The following is a 24,678-nucleotide window of genomic DNA, read 5'->3' on the forward strand; positions in this document are numbered from 1 at the left end:
GTCTGCTGTGCACAGTTCAGACACGACGCAGTGGGAAGGGAGCAGGATGAACAGGCCAAGGACCTGTGCTCTGCTCCATGCTCTGCCTCTTACTTGGTTCATCTCTTAATGGTGCTGCATCTCAGACTCTACAAAATCGATAAAATGGGGATAACAAGAACACTGAAGTCACAACACTGCTGTGAAAACTGGTTGTGAGCTGCTGTGAGAAGGACGTGTGCCATAGACAGTGATGTTCCGTATATTATATATAACCCGGGATTTTAATGCACAGGACATAATCTAAAATAAAGGCTCTGCCAAAGGAGACCAGGACTAATCACTACATAAGAACAATATGAACAAAAGTGGTTTAAAAGGAAGAGTTTATTTGACAATTCACAAGTGATTTGCAAATTTTATGGATTAGTTGGAGCCAAATTTGAAAACCAGAAGCTCCTCTTTTCTTCCTGGAATATCTAACATGCTCTAATTTGTTGCCTAAGTAGTGCAAGTCATGTCTACTCAAGGAATTCAAGCTAATTTTAACTCAAACTAGAAATAAAAATCAAATATACCATACAGCATTCTAAAACCAAGTACAGAGAATATTTTGTTGTTGTTGTCCTCGTTTGAGATCATTTATACCAGAGATAATTTGTATACAGTGACCTGTTTATGAATCAATATGAAAAAGAGTAAGGATCATTTAAGATTAACAGAAATATTAACTCTCTAAACTTTCTACAGCAATGAAAACACAAATGCCATCTGGTCCTAGTGGTGAATTCAATATCAAAATAACACATTTAAAAAAGATACATGTAATACACTCAAGCTTCTAGAACTTGACTTTGAGGAGAGGCGGCTCAGCCACAGAAAAGGTAATAAGCCAAGTTCTACTTGGAAAGAGTGACCCCCCCTCCCCATCCCTATAGCTTTTTAGAAATGACAGCTTCATGGAAAACCAATATATTAACAGAATGGTATGTAGCATTTAATTTAATAATACGTCAATAAGAAAAGTGAAGCTATTTTCATAAACAGCATTTGAGGTTTACAGAAGACAGATATTATCGTATGTTGATCCTATTTCTATATTTTGTTTCGGTTGCACAGTTTTGAGAAATTTCTGATTCACATTAAGAAATGGTAGTGGTTCTTTAATAGTTCACCTTGAAATACCAAGATGCTCTTCAGTTTACCAGAGATATGTTTATGCTTATGTTTATGTTGGCATCTGCACAAAAACAGTTAACCTGGTGCAGATGTTTGCCAGATTTCAACGTTTTAGAAGGTTATAAACTGCATATCTGAGTTTGTTCATTTTTAATTTTATGTTAAAATGTATCAAGCAAATATTAACGAAAGGTCTCAGCAGAACATACTTGGAATATCATTGGCTCAAGGCAAGAGTTGATATGTCAGCGTTTTGAACCTCATGTGAAACCTGGCTTTCTGAAACTCCACCCTGGGCTTCCACGAGTCCCCCGCTCTGGCCATCTACTCAGCACTCTTGGTCATTCCTTCTGTTTCTTTCCAAGCTCTTGTCTTACACCTGGCCCAAAGTAACATTTTCATCTTGTAATCACCCCATTTTCCATGCCCTCAGTTATAATTACATATGCTGACAATCCTCAAATAGCTTATCTCCAGCTCATCAATTTTTCTCCTAAGCCCCAACTAGAATCATATTTCCACTCAGATATTCCACAGGTATCTTACACTTAAAACAGATCTAACCCATCATTCATCTTGTTTTGTCTTGCCTTCAGCAAAACTAAGCCATTCCCCATCTTGAATTCACTGTCTCAGTAAATAGGATTGTTCACCTGGTTGTCCAACTCAAGAGAGCTAGGAATCAGCCTGTATTCTCCTTTTTTTTTTTTTTTGCCATCTACTGATTCTACCAAGAAGCCGTACTCATTCTATCTCCCAAATACTCTCTGAATCCATTTCAACTTCTCTATTCCAGCAGAGCCACATAATGGAGCCTCTTAACAGAGACTACTGTGATCTCTAGAGCTATCTAGACTCTATTTTCTTTCTTTGGTCATGCCATGTAGCATGTGGGATCTTAGTTCCCCAACCAGGGATCGAACCCATGCCCCCTGTAATGGAAGCACAGAGTTAACCACTGGACCACCAAGGGGAGTCTCAATACCCAGATTTTTAAACCATGTATTTTAACACTACATTACTTCTCTACAAAAATAATCCTTCAATATCTCCAGATTATTACAGAATAAAACCCAAATCTTTCATGTGCTTAAAAAGTCTTTCCTGATCTACCCTTTGCCTACTCTTCAATCGCTATCTTTTGCCATACACCCTTCCCTAACACCCTATGTGTCAGTATACGAACGCATTCTAATTTTCTGAATGCCTCAATGCTTTCATCCATCCAAGTCTTTGCACATGCCACACTCTCGACAATTCCCTCACACCCCTTCTTACACTAGCTAGCCCCCACTCCTCCACCAAAACTCGGTTGGGGATCACCTCTTCTGGGAAAGATTTCTTGACTCTTCTTCCCTCTGGTCCCCCTCATACTAGGGCTCCTCTCTATCATAGCATTTATGCTCTGTGAACTGTGTTCTGCACCAAAGGACAAGCATCTCTCCTTGCGTTTCTATTCCTGGAATAGAGCAGGTGCTTAACAGATGTTTTAGATTATTTATGTTTTAGGTTTAAGAGAGTTGAAGGCACAACTTAAGAGGCCAATGGATCACTTACAGGTCTGTTAACAAATACTAACCCCACAACTGTGATTTCCCAATGAGATGGCACCTTGCTCCATAAGACTTTTAAATTATTCTAGTTCAAACTCAACCCTTTATTAAAAGATTAAAGATAGAGTTACTGTATGATCCAGCAATTCCACTCCTAGGTATATATTCAAAGAAATGAAAGCATGGCTCAAATACTTGTGTATGAATATTCATTGTAGAATTACTCACAAATGCCAAAAGGTGGAACTGGTCCAAGGATCCATCAAAAGATAAATGGATAAACAAAATGTGGTATAGCCATACAATGGAATATTACTCAGCATTGAAAGGGAATGAAATTCTGATACAAGCCACAGCATGGAAACTTTGAAAACATTAAGTCAGATGCAAAAAAGACACAATACAGGATTCCTTTATATGAGGGCTATCCCCCATCTAAAGTACCCAGGGCCATGAGTTACTTTTGTGGCTGATGGAATGTCTTGATCAACCTGAAGAAGCTTTAACTTCTGTGGAACCAGAACTGGCCACAAAGTTCCCCAGTGCTGACTGCAAAACCCACATCCTGCTTAGCTACTAATTTAGTGTTGGGGGAGGAGTTTTACAGGTTTACAACTTATTTTGCTAGGAACTTTATCACGTAATTTGTCTCCCCAAGACCTTCATAAGTAGTTTGCTACTTAAATTTTACAGACTGAAATTCTGCATATGAAAGTTACTTTCCTTGGATTATCTGAAGTCTATAAATTAAAAAAACTGGAGAGTAAAACATACTGCTAAATATGACACTCACAAAGTATGACCTGCAACTGACTGACAGGCGTTGTGAACACCAAAGGAGGCTGCAGGAAGAAGTTCAAGAAAAGCAAATACAAGATTTATAGTTAGGAAGTGTCCTAACAGAGATATTATAGAGAGGTAAGGCAGGCAAGCTCGAGGGGAAAACTGTACCAGCAACATGAACAAGATCTCCACCTTCGACAGTGGACAGGATAGCCAGACTGACTGCTGGGGAACACAGCAGGTGCAATCATTTGGGCCTTTCCCCTGCATCCCCCCTCCAAAGGAACACCCCTGGCAGGGACCCTATATGCAGAAATGAATATCAAACAGTTAGTGCAGTGCCTGTCACACAGCAGATATTCAACAAACACCTATTTCTATTTGCTTTCATATTGAAGTTGTTGAGAAAACATTTACTTCTAGCCCTGTTTTCTGAAACAGTCATTCCACTTAAGGTATAATAACCCAAAAAGTCATATATACAAGTCATATAGATATGACTTACTATATATTTATGCATATATAGTAACATAGTTATAAAACACAGACAACAAGATAAAATAATGAATGTAGCTAGAAAAAATACCCACAGAAGAAATTTTTCTAAAAACAGAAAAATTTCTCTATATTACAGAATGGGCTTAATTTTGCATTTACTAGGCACCCATTGTCACTTAATTTGGTTTTATTAGGAGAAAGCAGAGTAATCTTTCTGTCCCTGGGTAAATCTGACGTGAAAATAATTGACAAAGTAGGTCAGAATGCCACAGAATGCTGAGTTCTGAACGTGATGTATCATATTAGGTTATAAATCCTGACAGGCAAAAATGAGAGGATCTTTTGAAAGCCTCTGAAATTCATTAGGGCAATCCCAAATTGTTTAGTTAAAAGCAGCAGCAAGGTAGGAAATAGCACTTTACATTACTCTGGCTATCCTGATGTGTCTCAGATTAAAACGGAGGGCATTATGCTCCTACTCTTTGGCTGGTCCTGGTTTCACAAAAAATATCCTCTCCTCTCCCCATACTCTCCTGGTATCCTCTGGAATGTGTGCTTTAATCTAAAAGATAAAAAGGGTACTTACAGAGATGAATGAATTGACTAGAAATCTATTGGGAGCTTATGGCCTTTTCCTATTCTGGGTGCAATTTCTCTCCCTGGATCACCTGTTTTTGGTAAAAACAACTCCGTTCTTTTTTATCTAGTATACTAAGCAGAAATCACGTGGCAGTGTAGTGCTGATCAAGTCTTTTCTTGAGTAAAATTGTTAGTTATTTGAAGCTATTTTACAATATATAAACAAAAAGAGAAAAACATTCATTTCTTCAATTCATTAACTATGCTTATTTCTGTGACAACGATACATCAGTTTCCCACAGAGAAAAACTGCCATAAAAATTAAAGGTCCAATTGACTATACTCCAGTACAAAATAAAAGGCTAAAAAAAAAGGTAAGGTCCAATTTAACATGAATATTATTAAAAAATACATTCACACAATTTAGAGTAAGGTGAACGATAAATCTGTTTCCATTCCAAAATGATCCCTTTCTAGCAATTTTTAAAATGTTTTCTCACATGAAAATTATCTTTACAGCAAATACTGATTATAGCATAGTATCTTACTGGAGAAATGTTTTTCTTACATGTGTCATTCTCAACCACTTCTTACCTGAAAGTTTTCCTCTTTAAGATTTATATAAATTAATTGACTTCACAAAGGATAAAGGAACAATGCTAAGAATCCAGAAGAGAAAATTTCAATGAAGACTATTTCATGGCTTCAATCACAATATCAGGATGTTAAAGTCATTTGATATCAAACAAAAGGATTTCTATAAATAAGAAAGACAATAAACCACTGCCACCAAACAAGTATTCCCTCCGTCTCGCCTCCCAATCCAGAGCTGTCAGAGAGGCAGAAAGGAGAGAGCGGCCGAACACACTCCAGGGTTACGTAAGACACGGAAGGCTGGAGCACGCATGCGGAAGAACACATTTAATTTTAACAAGGCAGACAAATGAGTTTTAAAAGGTGGCGGTGGTTCAGTTGTGAGAGTCTCTTTTAGTTCCACTTGAAAAAATGGTGTAAGTTTTTCCTCTAACTGCTTCTCAATCGTTCAATGACAGCAAAACATTAAATCTATGGCGATGCTGGAGTTCTCCCATAGGGACAGAAGGGGTGCAACTTCATGGCCTTTTGTAATCTGCAGGAAGAAAGAGGGAGGGAAAAAGAGAGGAAAAAGAGAGAGGAGAAACAAAAACTAATTTTCCAGGCAGGGAAATACTTATAAAACCTTTTATGTCAAAGTTAGGATTTCACAACGTAACATACTAATGCAAAATCCAGTAGCACCTGTAAGATTTAAGTAAATGCTGCCGTTACTTAAATGCTTCTTTAAAAACATCTGTAAAAGACTGAAGGAGAAAAAGATAAAGTACATTCTTCAGAGAACAACAAAGGTATTTCAAAATAAAAACTGTATTTTTGTTTTTCTTTTTTTCAGTTGTTTTTTTGTACAAGAATTCAGTCATCATATAATAACTTATACACAATGGGATCAATCTCTGCTCTCCCTCCCTGCGTCACTTCCAGTCCACATGTTCAGGCTATAGCCCCCCAACATTATTTTCTGATAAATATATTACCACAGTTTGATCTAAATATAGATACATTATATAATATTTGTCTCTGGGAAAAAAATCAAATTTTAATATGCAAACTTTTATTTATATAATACAGAAATGGAGAAAATGACGGTAGGCACACGGCCTAATTATGACTTGTAGATGATGATCTCTAGGTACTCTCCTACTGTAAATGAGTGTTTAAAATAGTCTTAATAAGATTTTATTTATATGTGCATTTGTGTCCACCTTATCCCATATACTATACATGTCCAAAGACAATCTGGGAATTTAAAGGTGCAGCCCTCAAGAAATTGTTGAAATCACTAAAAAAAAGAAAAAAAGTAGACTCTATTGGAAAGGAAAAAACTCACAAAATTTCCAATTTTAAATTTCATATCAGTAGGAAAATATTAAAAATAATTTTCTGTATATACATATGAGTATATGTATATATTGAATTACACACATGTCTCATATATCAATACAATTCAAGTGGAGACATTTTGGTGACTTATTTTCCCATTAAATGACAACTATGTCAAAATTTAAAAATATCTTATTACATCATTAAAATAATTCACTTACCATTTCAATAGCTAATACTGTTTTTTTTTCTTTAATTTTTTTAACTCTTCATAACTAAATTCCCTGATCCCTAGTGTTAAATCCCCTATTTAAATTAAAATATGGTGCTCTGTACTCAGAAACTGATGGATAAAGTCACATCTACTTCAAAATTCCATCAATCAAATAAATTTTATTACCTGATTTATCAGAGAAATGGCTCTGAGCTTGTGTACCTAAATTATCCTCCCTACAAGAAATAGGTGAGGAAAATACCCTAAAATAGATGGAGGTACATGATATTATAGCACATATAATACATGATGATTAAGTGTCTGATAAAAACTTTTCAGAGACACCTGAAAACTCACTTTAGAAACTAACTTTAGAAACAAACCATTTATTTTTCACTCTAATATAAATTAATATGTATGTATTTATATACATACACATACATATATAAAACAAAATTGTCTGGTGTTGAGTAGCTGTGTGAGTGAAAAAATGGTTACAAATTGATTAATCAGCTTAATTTTGTACTTAACAATTCAATTGTTTGGGGGTACAAACAAAAAGTCAGTGCATTTGTAGACTCCATGGAGTCGATACTCAAGCATACACTTTAAAAAAGAACCCTCCTCAACATCACAAGCATTGTACAGCAAGAATATATGGACTCTGATGCAATTCTTACTCCATAAGCAGACTAGACAGCACTTGACTTACTTTTTAAAATAGCTCCTTAAAAGAAATATATAAAGAAATGCATGTTTGCTAAAAGTCCTTTAAAATTACATCAAAATAACATTAAAACCTGTTCACTGAGGAGAGCCCACTGAATTGAATTCCTCTTTTGAAATGCCTAGTTAACAGTTTAGAATATTGCCTTATGAGGATTGACTAGAGATGTGGTTGGTGTGAAGACCCAGACAGAGTAAACGGCTCCAATCCCAATAGTCCTCTGATTGGCTGCTTGATGGAAATGGATCGCCTTTAAAATAGCTATACACCTTAAAATGATCTATAATAAACAGTTCCCCAACAACCATTAGTATTTGTAAATTGAAATGCATTAATCATTCAGAAAAGATTTCTTGCAAAATATATAAATAAATGTAACTGCATATTCTGTAAATATACTTAACATTGCTAGACCAGACCGTCAGTGACGGGCTGCTATGTTTCAGTACTGTGTGTCAAATTTATTAGAAATTTAAAAAGAAAAATTTTGGAGGGACTCAGCTGCCTTCATTAGTTGGCTTTAAAATGTGTAATAAAATGGGAGACAGTATCTTTTCATAAATACATGGAATCGATATGGAAAAGTAAACTATACAGCAGATAAGATTAGAGAACACCAGAGTGTATCAGAGCGGTCACCAGAGTGAAATATCTTCCAGTATAAAAAAAGGGAAGAACTCTATACACCCAGTTATAGTATGTTTCAATTAAAGATGCAGCTCTCTTTCACTCCTGGCAAGAATTAATTGGTAATGGCACTGCCTTTGGCAGTGCAAAAATATCCTGAGAAATTATTCAGATTACAACAAAAGACAGGGCTTTCATCACTAAGTTTTTGCACAAAACACAGCTTTAGATATCATAAATAAATTAATTTAAAAAGCAGATAACCTTCACTGTGTTGAACACAAAAAGGGGGATGTGACCCAGACATTTGTTAATTCTCCCATTGGCTAATATCAGAAAAAAAGATTGCATTAAGTGTCTATTTATAACTTTCTAGTTAACTATGGCCAATAATATACATGGAGGTAATTTGTAGTTCAAGTTTTTCATCTCTTTTTTTTTTTCCCCAACTAGCTACAAGCTGAATTCTAAAATTTACACTGAAATATACAATTTCAATTTTCAAAAGATCCTCCTCGTGGAGAAGAGATATTCAAATTTTTTTTGTGCAATCTTGATGTGGAGCCCAAACAATCCTATGAAGAGAGACAGTATCTTTTTTAATCAATTGGCACTGAAATTTAACTTTCCTTAGCTGCGTTCTAGTAGCTTGGCCAAGTTATCTCGTAATTCTGTTAGTTCAAAGATTTTTCCATCAAGGATTTCTAACAGGGTCTTCAGGTTATTGCGAAAAGCTTCTTGTTCATTCTGACTTTTCTCCAGACGTTGCTCTAAGTCAGACAGTTGTCCCTCCAGGTCTTTGTTCCGAATTTCTACTTCCTTTAGAAACAAAAGTGTGATATATATATATGTGTGTCAGTTGAAGATTTAAGAAACAATATAACTTTTATTATTAGAATACTGTGATAAGTCCATGCAGTTTGATAATCAGGATGGGCTTCTGAATCTCAACACAATGTAAGGAGGTTTTCAGATTGTGCCATCTAAGAAATCCATGTAGTTTTACTGACTGGCTGCTCATGAATCCATCTGTCCCTGAGCACAAATTTCCTCCTGCCTGCTTCATGAAGGCAACGTTAGTCTAAGTACTTCAAATACCAAGGTGGGGCTGCTGACCCATTTTGCGGATTGGGTACGTCTCATTTCTATTTGTGCCCACCTCCTTCTCCTCACACACCACTGTTAGCAATCTCAAGTGAAAGCAGGCAGAAAAAAAAGACAAATTAATTTTTTCTCTTTCTTGGCAATGCTGGAGAAAGATGACTCTCTCAAATAAGTTTTAGGATCCTCTGAATATGTTAATTATGCTTCGTTTCACCTCAGTATCAAATGAATGTGTATGGTAGAGAACATAGCTCACCTGTTAAAAACTGTAGTGAATACCTGTACATGTAAGAGAATTAGACAAAAGCAACTCCAGTATACTGAGGATTAAGGGAAGAAAACAACGCCAAAAGGAAAGCCAAAAGTTCATGACAACAAAACTTTTTTAAACTTTAAAAACAAATGCCAGAATTCCTGGCGTACTTACAAATGATTTATAAGTTACTATATACTATATCTAAAGGATAGTAGATTTTTAAACAATTACTTAAAGCATCTGGTACATGTTAAACGAAAATAACGGAATTTGAAGCAGTGCACTAACGACAAGGAGGCAAAGCTGTGTGTGTGAAGGTGAATGACGGGAACAAAAGAGCACACAGAAAACAGGAAACCCTCTGGTTGTTGGGGCTACGTACACTTCTTTCCAAAATCCACTCATCCTACAATGCCTGCAAACTTAAATTCTAAGAAAAATAACTGGAAAACTGATTTGAATACATATAGGAAAGGAACCATTGAGTTAGCATTCCCAGCACAAAAAAACATTCACATGTTTAACCAAGAGCAAGCCTCAAGCAAAGACACCACAGATAAGTCGCAAGAGCCTGGGAAAATATAAAAAGAGGGATAGTGCGGCTGTAACGACTTTTAAAGAAAGACCTTAGAGATTTCTAGTCTAAAGTATTTATTATTAGATGTTAACCAGGTTTCTAATCTTTTCCCTTCAAATCACCTACAAGGTGAAGATAAGTAAACTGACAGCTGATTCTGAAACCAATAAGATATTTATAAATTCAGAAGCCAAGTTCATGAAGTCTCAACCATAGGGGAGTAAACAGACCCTGGGATCAAATGTAAGAATTCCACAGCACGCTCTCTGACCTGCTCAAACAAGAAGCTTAAGATCAGAATGTTTCCAACTGTAAAAATAGACCAAATATCATTCACGAGAAAACACCCACTTTACCAGGCATCGCCCAGTTTGCCCTCTAAAGCCATCCTTAAAAAGTGAAAGGCTTCTTTGTTCTCCTTGCCAATCAATGAAACAGCCAAACATTTTCAGTGGAAGCAAGCAAAACACCAAACTCCCCCAGCTATTAAAACTGCACTGTTCTTTTCCAGGACTCTTGTGCTCTAAGCCATTTCTCCGATTGAAGGAATTTCACCAGGCCTATAACAAAAGGGATCCAACATGATGCTGTTGGTGCTGTGGTCTATTCTGAGGCAGAGAATAAGATCCCAGAGGAAGAACAGACAATGTAAGATCAGGATGAAGCAACCTGGTTGGTGGCATGTCCCAGTTCTATCTTCTGTCTATACTTTCCAGCCCTTCTTCGTAACTTTCACTCCCCCTCGCAACTCATTCTTCTGCTTATTATGATTTTTGTGCTCCTATTTCCCTTTCTTCTTTAACTGATATGTGAGTATGTGTCAGGGCACCAAGATAAAGCACTGATAAAACACTGAGGCCAGAACTTGCTAAATCCCTTTGAGTGCTTTCGAAGGCAATAACTGAAAGTATAAAATGCTAGTGGACAGAAGGTCATGCTCAGTATTTGTTAGATATGGAGCCTACAACACTTGAGTGATTAAAAAATTAAACAATTATTACCGCCATCAATGGGACCAGGTCAGGTTCATTTTCTGTAAATTTGAATCGTGCATCATTTAATCTAAGTAAAAGCTACAAAATTTGTCTTTATTGATATCTGATTCACATCTTAAACTCTTACTAGATATATTACTGTCCAATTAGATTATTAAGCTTCACAGAGATCAAACATGATCATACACAGATCATCAAAATAAGTATTAATAATTTAACAGAAAAATGACTAAAAGACACACATATTTTGAAGAAGAGTTACTCAACAATTATTTACTGAGATGTCTTCCAGGTAACTAGGCTCTGAGAAGGAAAGTCTCTCAGTCGTGTCCGACTCTTTGTGACCCCGTGGGCTACAGCCCACAAGGCTCCTCTGTCCATGGGATTCTCCGGGCAAGAGTACTGGAGTGGGTTGCCATTGCCTTCTCCAACTGCAAATGTACAGTTACCTATACCTAGGAGATATAAGCACCAACTTCTCATGGAGATACTTCTCAAGTTCTTACTCTAACTCTTTGCAGAGGGCAAAGCAGGGTTGAGGGGGAAACACAGAAGAGGGAAGAGGAGAATGAACACCCAAGACAACTCTAATAACCCAAAGAAGGAGAAAGGCCACTCAAAGTGCCAAGATGCTGGTAGAAAACAAAAGTCCTGGTGGACCAGAGCAGCCTCCACGAGGCAGCCTCAGTGTACACAGGGCCTGAGGAGGCAACCTGGAGAGGCAGGGTTTCTGGGGAGAGAGGGTAAAAGCAGCAAAAAGGGGACTTCTCTGGCAGTATGGTGGACAGGAAGAAGAAATGAAGTCACTCAGTCACGTCCGACTCTTTGTGACCCCATGGACTGTAGCCCGCCAGGTTCCTCTGTCCATGGGATTCTCCAGGCAAGAGTACTGGAGTGCGTTGCCATTTTCTTCTCCAGGGGATCTTCCCGACCCAGGGATGAAACCCAGGTCTCCCGCATTATGGGCAGATGCTTTAACCTCCGAGCCACCAGGTGGACAGGAATCTGCCTCAATTCCTGGTCTGGGAAGATTCCACCAAGAAGCCCCTGCACCACAGCTGCTGAGCCTGTGCTCTGCAGCCGGCGAGCTGTACCTCCTGAGCCCACGTGCCACAGTTACTGCGCCCACGTGCTGAGCGCCTGCGCCCAACAGCAGAGGAGCCCTTGCTCGCCACGACCTGAGAAAGCCTGTGCACAGCAGGGAAGACTCAGATCACCACAAGTTAAAAAAATAAGAGACCCTTAAAAAAATAAGAAGAGAAAGAGACCCCGGGGGATAGCTAATCCTAAAATAAAAGGTCCTTCCACTGGGAAATTCATTTAGAAAGTCCAAAAATAATAACATGAGCAAAGGTATACCAGGCAGGCATTGTGACAGCCATAGAAAAAGCAGCAAAGAAAGATGCCTTCAGTGCTAAAAGCCGTAACACAATGAAGACGCAACAATTATGTTTATGTACCAAGAAACAAGTACCCATCTTTATAAAGTAGAAACTACAGGAGCTGTAAGGATACATAGAAAAAAATACACTGAAAAGACTTGTTAATATGCTCCTCTCAATATAGGACAGATCAAGAGGAACCAAAAAATGGTAAGGATATAGAAGGCTTAAATTACAAAATCAATAAAGAGCATTCACGAGTTGATCATATGCCAGATTACATTAAAAAAGTGGTAAATTATGTAAAGCAGAAATTACATAAACAAACCCTTGTAATTACAATGCAGTAAAACTAAATCATAAAATTAAAAGACCCTTCCACCAGGATAATAAAACATGTTCCTTTAAACATTTCCAGCATGAAAGGGAAGACCAAATTACAGAATTTTAAGACATAATGACAATGAAAATACTGTCATAATTTATGGGACAAATTAAAGCAATGATCAGAGGAAATCTATAGTTTTAAACACAAATAAATAAAAATGAAAACAAAGGAATTAAATTCCCCTTTCAAAATGCTAGAAAAAAATTAAAAAGTAAATCAAAGCAGGAATAATAAACAGAGGACTAAAAATTCATTAGGTAAAAGACAGAAAAATAGTAACACTGATTAATAAGTCAGAATTTCATTTTTCAAAAAACTTAAAACAGACACGAAAGTGAAAGTGTTAGTTGCTCAGTTGTGTCTGACTCTTTCTGACCCCACGGACTGCAGCCCCCCGGGCTCCTCTGTCCATCTAATTCTTCAGGCAAGAATACTGGAGTGGGTTGCTATTTCCTTCTCCAGGGGATCTTTTGAACCCAGGGATTGAACTCAGGTCTCCCGCACTGCAGGCAGACTCTTTACCAACTGAGCCACCAGGGAAGTCTAAAATAGACATACTATTACTAAACTTAAGAAAGACAAGGATAAAGAACTATATACAATAAGAAAGTATAAGAGTTTCCATTGAACATCTGAAAACGCAGATGAAAAACTTACACAGGCCAATATCTGCAGAGGAAATAGAGAGTAATCAAGGAATTAAAAAAGCTCCAGGCCCAGACAGTTTCAAACAGGGGTTCTCTTAAACTTTCAAAGACTAGATAATTCCAATATGACATAAAATTATTCCAGAGCATAAGAAAATAAAGAAAGCATCCAAATTATCTTATGAAGCTAGTATAACCTTGACACCCAAATCGTATAAATTCAGCCCCCACCTGAAAAAGGAAAGTTACAGACCAATATTACAAATGAATATCAAGTAAAAACTATAAATAACAGGGAACTAAAATCTGACACCACATTAAGAAAATGATACACCACAGCTAAGTGGTATTTATTTTAGGAATGCAAATGTGGTTCAGTTTTAGAAAATTCATTAATAAAATAAACTATATTAATGGATCTGGGGAAAAAATTATGATTATCTCCATTAGTACTAAAAAGGCTATTAACAAAAGTTAACTCTTTCTTGGTAGAAACACTCAAGAAAATGGGAATAAGCCACTCTCATAATATGATACTGGTAAAGCCAAAATTTCAACTAATGGAAAAGTATTAGAAACGTTTCCACTAAAATCAGGACAAGATAAGTCTGTCACCTCCACTATTAACACTGTACTGGTATTTTTAACAGATGTAACTCAACAAGAAACATCAACAGAGCCCTAAGAACTAGAAAAAAAGAAGTAAAATTATCTCTATTTGCAGATTATTTGTTAGTGAATAGATGAAATAAATGACAAAACTAGTTCAAACAATAAAATAATTTACTATGGTAGCAGGATATAAAATTAGCAAACAGAATTCAAAAACTTTCATATACATTGATTTTATAAGCAATAATCAAAAGATACAATGGTAGAGAAAACCTAATTTTCCATAGTATATTAGAAGATAAAATAATTACAAACAAACAAGAAACACTCCAAATTCACAGGATGAAAGTCTTAAAATGTTCCTGAAAAACACAAAAGTAGACATGAACAAGTAAGAAGACATCCTCTGTTCTTGGATAGGATGGAAACCTCATGAAGATATCACTTCTGCTAAACTAGCATTCTAAATTTTAAGCAATACCAATGATATTTTTTTTACAGAGCTAAGTGTTTTGTTGACACCAAGATTGGTACTAAAATACATATGGAAAAAACATGTTAAGAATACATTTAGAAAAATGATGAAAAAGAAAAGCTATGAGGGCTGGTTGACCTTATTCAATATTAAAATATACTGTAACGCCTCTACGAGCAGAGCAGTGCGGTACTAGGAAGCAGGAATAGATATGAGTGACTTAGTAGGACAGAAGAGAACGTCCAGATATAGACCAAGATGCACACAGAAGTTGAATATCTCAAATCTCTGGGAAAAGAAGATAAAATTTTAAATAAATGGTAAAGAAATAACAAGACAGACATTTGAAAAAGGATAAACTTAGATCTGTATCTCACACCACACACAAAGGACAAACCCCAAGGGAATCAGAGATCTAAGTGTAAAAAATGAAACCACAGAAGTACTAAAAGGAAATATGGATGGATTCCTATATGATCTGAGTGTGGAACAGAGTCAGAGCAATAACCAGGATTTCACACTCCAGAAATGGAAGCGGTCAATTTTCATTCCAATCCCAAAGAAGGGCAATGCCAAAGAATGTGCAAATTATCGCACAATTGGCTCATTTCACAGGCTAGCAACATAATGCTCAAAATTTTTGAAGTTAGACTTCAACAGTACATGAACAAGAACTTCCAGATGTACAAGCTAGATTCAAAAAAGGCAAAGGAACCAAATATTAAATTGCCAACATCTGTTGGATCATAGAAAAAGCAAGAGAATGCAAAAATAAATCAGCTTCATTTAACTATACTAAAGCCTTTGACTGTGTGGATCACAACAAACTATGGAAAATTCTTAACGACATGAGAATACCAGACCACCTTAAATGCCTCCAGAGAAACCTGTATGCAGGTCAAGAAGCAGCAGTTAGAACCGCATATGGAACAATAGACTGGTTCAAAATTGGGAAAGGAGTACGTCAAGGGTGTATATTGTCACTCTGCTTATTTAACTTATATGCAGAGTACATCATGTGAAATGCCAGGCTGGATAAATCACAAGATGGAATCAAGATTGTTGGGAGAAATATCAACAACCTCAGATATGTAGATGACATCACCTTTATGGCAGAAAGTGAAGAGGAACTAAAGAGCCTCTTGATGAAAGTGAAAGAGGAGAGTGAAAAAGTTGGCTTAAAACTTAACATTCAAAAAACTAAGATCATGGCATCCGGTCCCATCACTTCATGCTAAATAGAGGGGGAAATAATGGAAACAAGTGACAGATTTTATTTTCTTGGGCTCCAAAATCACTGCAAACAGTGACAGCAGTCAGGAAATTAAAAGACACTTCCTCCTTGGAAGAAAAGCTATGACAAACCTAGACAGCATATTAAAAAGAAGAGATATCATTTTGCTGACAAAGGTCCGTATAGTCAAAGCCATAATTTTTCCAGTAGTCATGTATGGATGTAAGGGTTGGACCATAAAGAAGGCTGAGTGCCGAAGAATTGATGCTTTTGAACTGTGGTTCTGGAGATGACTCTTGAGAGTCCCTTGGACTCAAGGAGATCAAACCAGTCAATCCCAAAGGAAATCAACCCTGAATATTCATTGGAAGGACTGATCCTGAAGCTGAGGCTCCAATACTTTGGCCACCTGATGCGAAGAGCCAACTCACTGGAGAAGACTCTGATGCTGGGAAAGATTGAGGGCAGGAGGAGAAGGGGACGACAGAGGATGAGATGGTTGGATGGCATCACCAACTCAATGATGCCATGTTGTTGTTGTTCAGTCACTCCACAGAGGATGAGACGGTTGGATGGCATCATTGACTCAATGGACATGTTGTTGTTCAGTCGCTCCACAGAGATGAGACGGGTGGATGGCATCATTGACTCAATGGACATGTTGTTGTTGTTCAGTCGCTCCACAGAGGATGAGACGGGTGGATGGCATCACCGACTCAATGGATATGTTGTTGTTGTTCAGTCGATCCACAGAGGATGAGACGGGTGGATGGCATCATTGACTCAATGGACATGTTGTTGTTGTTCAGTCGCTCCACAGAGGATGAGACGGTTGGATGGCATCACCGACTCAATGGATATGTTGTTGTTGTTGTTGTTGTTGTTGTTGTTGTTCACGCGTATCCAACTCTTTGCAACCCCGTGGACTGCAGCACACTAGGCTTCCCTGTCCTTCACTAACTCCCAGAGATTGCTCAAACTCATGTCCATTGAGTCAAGCTAATGACTCAGCTCTTTGCATCAGGTGGCCAAAGTATTGGAGCTTCAGCTTCAGCATCAGTCCTTCCAGTGAATTTTCAGGACTGATTTCCTTTAGAACTGACTGGTTGGATCTCCTTGTAGTCCAAGGGACTCTCAAGAATCTTCTCCAACATCACAGTTCAAAAGCATCAATTCTTCGATGCTCAGTCTTCTTTATGGTCCAACTCTCACATCTATACATGACTAATGGGAAAACCACAGCTTTGACTAGATGGATATTTGACAGCAAAGTAATGTCTCTGCTTTTTAATATGCTATCTAGGTCTGTCACAGTTTTTCTTCCAAGGAGCAAACATCTTTTAATTTCATGGCTGCAGTCATCATCTGCAGTGATTTTGGAGCTCAAGACAATAAAATCTCACTGTTTCCATTGTTTCCCCTTCTATTTGCCATGAAGTGATGGGACCAGATGCCATGATCTTTATGTTTTTCAATGTTGGGTTTTAAGCCAGCTTTTCAACTCTCCTTTTTCACCTTCATTAAGAGACTGTTTAGTTCCTCTTCACTTTCTGCCATAAGGGTGCTGTCATCTATATATCTGAGGTTATTGATATTTCTCCCAACAATCTTGATTCCATCTTGTGCTTCATCCAGCCATGCATTTCCCATGATGAACTTTGCATATAAGTTAAATAAGCAGGGTGACCATATACAGCCTTGATGTACTCTTTGCCTAATTTTGAACCAGTCCATTATGTTCAGTTCTAACTGATGCTTCTTGATTGCCTACAGGTTTCTCCGGAGGCATTTAAGGTGGCCTGGTATTCTCATCTCTTTAAGAACGTTCCACAGTCTATTGTGATCCACACAGTCAAAGGCTTTAGCATAGGCAATGAAGCAGTAGTGTTTTTCTGGAATTCTCTTTCTTTTTCTATGACCCAACAGATGTTGGCAATTTGATCTCTGGTTCATCTGCCTTTTCTAAATCCACCTTGAATTAAGAGTAAACTCCAGGAGATGGTGAAGGACAGGGAAGCCTGGTATACTGTAGTACAAGGGGTTGCAAAGTGCTGGACATGACTTAGCAACTGAGCAGCAGCAACAGAGCAATGAAAGAAAAGAAGGATACATTTGACACTATATAAAACAATACCACTATCTCAAGCAAAGTCAGAAAACACTGACAAACTGGGAGGAAATATTTGTAACATATAATTGCAGATATATAAAGAACTCTAGAAAAATTTTCAAAGAAGGATCAAAAATCTATAGAGAAAAGGGCTAAAGACTTGAATACACAATCTATACAGGTACAAAAAGATACTGAAATGGCCTCTAAGCTTATGAAAGATGTTTAATCTCACTCATAATATGAGATACACCAATTAAAACTATCGTTTCTCACCTAACATATATTGCCAAAAGATAAGAAGTCTGAGAACACATTTTGTTGATGAGGCTGTGAGAAATGGGCACACACGTGCTGATGATACAAGGGAAAAGCAGCAACAACCACTATGGAGAAGAATGTGACAGTGTGACCTTCTCACTTGGAAATCTTGCTTCTAAGCATCTACCGTATAGATACACCTCCAACAATAACAAAATACCTATGTACAAACGCACTACAGTACTCTCAGAATACTGGAGACAACCTATATATCCATATAAAGGAGTATGTTTGAAAAAAACTATCGCACATACCAATGAAGTAGTATACAGCCAAACAAAGAATGAACAAGATCTCTATGAACTGACAGAGTGATTTCCAGGACATACCTTAGATTAAAAAAAAAAAGTGTGTAAGAGTTAAGAGTGACTAGAGTATGTTACCATTTGTGTAAGAAAAAAGGGGAGGGAATAAAAAAACAGACTTATCTGTTCATTTGTGTAAAAAGAAACACAGAAAGAATAAGTCAGATAATGAGACTGGTTACCCACAGGGGCAGATGGGAATGGGGCTAGACTGGAGTGGACAAGATGACACTTCTTGAAAGATATCTTTCTGAATAGTGCTGACTTTTAGAACCATGTTTCATACGCTCAGTGTCTGTACGCTAAAGCACTTCAGTTGCGTCTGGCTCACCAGGCTCCTCTGTCCATGGGATTCTCCAGGAGAGAATACTGGAGTGGGTTTCCAGTATTTCCTTCTCCAGGGGATCTTCCTAACCGAGGGATTGAACCTGTGTCCCTTACAACTCCTATCTTGGCAGGTGCATTCTTTACCACTAGCGCCAATTGGGAAGCCCCAAATGCTCAGTAAATGCATACAAATACAACACAAAGAAGAATGGGGAAGAACTAAAATGGAATATAATAAGATACAGATAAACATAAATGTACTTTAAATGAATAACTAACCAATTGAAGAGGGGGAGTGAAAGAATCTAACTTTTGAACACAAGTTAAAAACAAAAAGAATACTCATCTAGTCAGTAGGGCTGTGTTTTTGTTGTTTTGACAGTGGTATGAACTAGAAACTACTTTCTTAAGCAAAAGAGCTTCCCTAGTAGCTCAGCTGGTAAAGAATCTGCCTGCAATGCAAGAGATCCCAGTTCAATTCCTGGGTTGGGAAGATCCCCTGGAGAAGGGATAGGTTACCTACTCCAGTATTCTTGGGCTTCCCCGGTGGCTCAGTTGGTAAAGAATCCACCTGCAATGTGGAGATCTGGATTTGATTCCTGGATTGGGAAGATCCCCTGGAGAAGGGAACAGATACCACTCCAGTATTCTGGCCTGGAGAATTCCATGGACTGTATAGTCCATGGGGTCACAAAGAGTCAGACATGACTTAGCAACTTTCACTTAACTTCTTAAGCAAGCAAGTAAATGTATTATGGTTTCTTAATATTGGGGAACAGAGTTATAAACAGGAAACTGGGGAAGGCTAAAATGAGTTCCATAGTACTGGACTGCAATGGGAGGTACTGATATGCTTTCAGGGTCATTTTTTTTTCAATATAGTTATTATAATGGACATAATGTGATATGTGCATATTTCTATCTCTGATAATTAAGAGGGCCTAGACACAATGACTGGAGAAGGCAATGGCATCCCACTCCAGTACTCTTGCCTGGAAAATCCCATGGACAGAGGAGCCCGGTGGGCTGCAGTCCATGGGGTCACTAAGAGTTGGACACGACTGAGTGACTTCCCTTTCACTTTTCACTTTCATGCATTCGAGAAGGAAATGGCAACCCACTCCAGTGTTCTTGCCTGGAGAATCCCAGGGACGGGGGAGCCTGGTGGGCTGCCATCTATGGGGTTGCACAGAGTCAGACACGACTGAAGCGACTTAGCAGCAGCAGCAGCAAACACAATGACATCTCAATAGCAAAAAGTATATTTAATGCCCAGAACCTGGTTTCTAAACACCAAACTTTACTAAAAGAAAAATTTGTCTGAAGAAATAGCTAATTTCAAGGCTGGAACTGAGAAATACAAGATGAATCTAGAATATCTAGTTGAGTTAAAACACGAAGTTCTTTAAAAAATGATAGGGTCACATCCAAAGGACACAGAAGCAGGATTAAAAAGGTTCCCCCTTGCCAAATCTGGGACATTTAACGTCAAAATAAATAGACATGACAACTAAATGCAACTTGTGATCCTGGAATGAATCCTGGACCAGAAGAACAATTTTTAATATTCTGTTATAAAGAGGACAGTTTTGAGAATTAGAATAAAGTCTTTAGATAATTTCTTGATTTTGATGGTTATGTAAAAGACTGTTCTATTCTTAGAAAATACACATTGAAGAGGTTGTCATACTAAGTGAAGTCAAATATCATATGATATCGCTTATATCCAGAGTTTTAAAAAAGGGTACAAATGAACTTATTTTCAAAACAGAAACAGAGTCACAGATGTAGAAAACAAATTTATGGTTACCAAAGGGGAAAGGATAAATTGGGAGATTGGGACTGACATACACACACTACTCTATATAAAAGAGATAGCTAATAAGAAGACTCTTGAGAGTCCCTTGGACTGCAAGAAGATCAAACAAGTCAATCCTAAAGGAAATCGACCCTGAATATTCATTGGAAGGACTGACGTTGAAGCTGAAGCTCCAAAATTGTGGCCACCTGATGCAAAGAGTCGACTCACTGGAAAAGACCCTGACGCTGGGAAAGATTGAAGGAAGGAGGAGAAGGGGACGATGGAGGATGAGATGGTTGGATGGCATCACTGACTCGACGGACATGAATCTGAGCAAACTCTGGGAGTGGGTGATGGACAGGGAGGCCTGGTGTGCTGTAGTCCATGGGGTCACAAAGAGTTGGACATGACTGAGCAACTGAACAACTGTAAAGCATGGGGAACTCTACTCAATACTCTATAATGACCTATATGGGAAAGAATCTAAAGAAGAGTGGATATATGTGTATGTATACCTGACTCACTTCGCCGCAAGCAGAAACTAACATAACACTGTAAATCAAATACTTCAATAAAAATTATCTTTAAAAATTATATGCAAGAAAAAGAAAATACACACTAAAGTGTTTAGAGGTAAAAGGATATCAGATTTGGAACTTATTCTCAGCCATTTGGAAAAAAAAAGAATACAGAGAGAATTCTATCATAATCAAACAAAAACGAATATGGCAAAAATGTTAACATCTGGTGACATAGGTGAAAGATACATGAAAGGTACATTATTCTTGCAACTTTCCATGTGAAATTACTTCAAAAGAAAAATTTTTAAAATAAATTAAAAAAAATGAGATCACTTCATTCAGTGATAATTGCTACAAGGAAAATAAGACAGGGTAATATCACACAGCAGTGGGTGGTGGGGAGGCCCGCAGAATAGTGCTTAAATAGGGAGATCAGTGAAATGAACATGTAAGCCAAGTCTTAATTACATTAGAAACCAGCCCATTTGAAGATCTGGGGACTTAGAACTCTAGGCAAGGATATGCCATATACTATAAGGTAAAAACGCACTTCGTGCCTTCAAGATACAAAAAGATGACAATAAACATATTTAAAACTTGTAAGCAAAAAAAAAAAAAAAGGTAATACTAAAAAAAATAATAAGTTCCCCTTGTTCCCTATCAGAAGCAAAAAACGAGAGGGGACTAATATCCAGCGGGTGTCCTGTCGTTCCAGACATCAGTTTCTCAGTATAAGTAATTTCGAAACATTGACACCAAGTAATTCTTTAGAAGTTCATCTCAAAGAAATAATGAGAAAGGCAAGGTTTATGTAAAAAGATACATTATAACATTATTACAACTAATGTTGAAAACAAATGATCATCCCTGTAAAAATGTTGGAAGAAAATTATGGTACACCTATGGAGGAGAATACTATATAGCTATATGACACATGCAGCTTATGACATAACATTGTTAGGAAAGCAAGACAAAAACTTGCTATCTCTATGTCTCACATAAAGAAAAAGTTATCCACAAAAACACTGAAGGAAGGACATTCTCAACATTTTGCCTTAGGATGATGGGAGTATTTTTTTTTTTCTGTTAAGTTACATTTTTCTAAATTTTTTACAATGAGCATATGTTACATTGATATTTAAAGAAAAAACTTGCAAACTAAAAAAAAATCGTATCAAAACCACTTAAAATTTTTCCAAACTATGTTTTTTATCTAAATTCATAGCTACAATCCAAACCCATGCATTGCAATTTCAAAGTTCCTCTACCGTTTCAGAAACTAATGATCCCAATTTTTTGGACTGAATTTAAGAATGGAGCTTCAAGAGTGCTGGAACTTTTGACATGTAGATGTTTAGGTAGGAGGGACTAGGCCATAAAAGAGGAACTTTCTTCAAACTAGAAAAAACATACAGGTTATTTCGGTGGGTTGGCCTTTTAGAATTCACCCTTGGGTTTTCTGAAAGCTTCCCTGTCCTATTCCAGGTAGGCTGTCTTGATAAGTATTTCTGATATTCAATGAAAAAACAGGTAAGAATTGATAGTCACAATTCTAGGTGCCAGCTGTAAAATTCATTTACTGCTCGATCAATGATGAAACACATTTAGAAGTTTGATATGAATAAATCATTTCTTGGTTTCTCTGAGACAATATAAATGTGTACATAACTGAAAAAAATTTCCCCAAGAATAGTTAGGGATGGCTTGGATGCCTGCCTGCTGAAACGGTGTGGTAATATAGACAGAATAGAGATTTTGGAATCGAAACAAATCCAGTCTTCACTATTTTCTAGCTAAGTGCCTTAATTAAACTTGTAACACCTCTGAATTGCTGCTTTTTCTTTGAAAACGGGGATCCCACACCTGTTACTCTAAGAGTTAGAGCTAATGTATGCAAGTGCTTGGTGGTGGTGGTGAAGTTGCTAAGTTGCTAAGTGGTGCCCAACTCTTGCAACCCCAGGGACTGTAGCCACCAGGCTCCTCTGTCCATGGAGTTTCCCAGGCAAGAATACTGGAGTGGATTGCCATTTCATTCTCCAGGGATCTTCCCTATCCAAAGATGGAACCTCTGTCTCCTGCACAGGCAGGCAGTCTTCTGCACTGCAGGCGAATTCTTCACCCATGAGCCACCAGGGAAGCCCCATCGTGTAAATGCTTAGCAACCACCTATATCAAAGCAAGTAATTAAACAATGGGAGCCAAGCCAAGCCAAAAGAGAAAACCAGCCTGCCTTTCCACCATTTGTTCCAGCCCGGATCATATGTTTCTTATTTTAATTCTACACCAAGTTTTTCTCAAGTTTGGCACTCTCGAAACTTGGGACTGGATAATTCAATGTTCAGTAACAACTTTGGCTTCAACCTGTGTGTACGCTCAGTTGTGTCCAATTCTTTGTGACCCCATGGACTGCGGCCTGCCAGACTCCTCTGTCCATGGAATTCTCCACGCGAGAATACTGGAGTGGGTTGTGATTTTCTTCTCCAGAGGATCTTCCTGACCCAGGGACAGAACCCACCTCTCTTGTGTCTCCCAAATTAGCAGGCAGATTCTTCACCACTCGTGCTACCTGGGAAGCCCCAACCTACTAGAGATCAATTCCACCATCTAAGCTGTAAAAATCAAAACTGTCTCCCCACATAGATGCATGTTCCCTGGGGCACAAAACTACTCCTAGTTAAGAACCACTAATCTATGCAGACAGTTAAAATATAGAAACAATATTTAATAGGGCAGATCAAAACAAGCAACTTCATTTTCCTAGACTGCTGAAAGTCAGTGATGGGAGAGAAAGGGGAATATTTCATAGGAAGAACTTGTTTGTTTCATGAAACGTCTCTACTGTCAGAGTTTGTGCTCATTTAACAGGTAGAACAAGTTAACTCATCTAAGCCTTAGTTTCCTCATATGACGCTACATGGATTAAATGCATAAGCAAAGTGCAGTGTCAGGTACACAGTAAGCACTCGAAAAATACTGGTTGTTCTTGTTACAATCCAGGTACTCCTTCCAACCCTAGGTTTTCAGGTCCCACTTACAATTTTTGTCCCTAATTCCTCACTCTATACATATTTGCATTTGTTTCTACTCCAAACCTCGAAGTGGTCCTAACTCTTCTTGAGGCTAGGAGGTATAAGAAAAGCGTCTGGGCTGACAGCAGGAGAGTCTGGCTGTAGTTTTGAAAGAAATCTTCCCTAACTATGGCTGACTACCACTGACACAGGATACATGGATGTGAATTAAGAGTCAGGAAGCGTGCTATTTATGCAGAGAAAAGTGAGTAAAATTAATCAGAGCAAAGAAAGGAAAAGAACACTGCCTTGATTTCCCTGAGGGCACAACTACTGCTGTAATTCATATATTAGTTCAGTGTGAAAAAAGATGCGCAGAATTCCTAAACTATTTGAATATACTCCATTTGAGACATTTTCTTTAAGTTCAGGGCACTTTTATGTTAAAAGTAGACATTTCTAAAATAATTTTACTAAAGACAAAGAATTTATAAATGACCATCTATTATGGTAAGCTACTTAGATGAATCAAGTAATTTTTGAAAAGTCAACCATCAGG

The 24,678-nt window shown here is 37.7% G+C and overlaps 1 protein-coding gene across 2 annotated transcripts in view; it reads right to left on the minus strand.

The window, feature by feature from the left end:
• Positions 1–348: 348 nt before the first annotated feature.
• Positions 349–24,678, minus strand: part of HOMER1 (homer scaffold protein 1) — a 139,769-nt gene continuing 115,439 nt past the window's right edge. Inside the window, exon 9 of one of the 2 annotated variants that reach the window (XM_059890509.1) lies at positions 349–8,875. In XM_059890509.1, the coding sequence (XP_059746492.1) occupies positions 8,687–8,875 (189 nt within the window). In that variant the 3' untranslated portion in view covers positions 349–8,686. 2 annotated transcript variants of the gene reach the window in all.

This window comes from Bos taurus, chromosome 10, assembly GCF_002263795.3.
Source record: "Bos taurus isolate L1 Dominette 01449 registration number 42190680 breed Hereford chromosome 10, ARS-UCD2.0, whole genome shotgun sequence".
NCBI lineage: Eukaryota > Metazoa > Chordata > Mammalia > Artiodactyla > Bovidae > Bos > Bos taurus.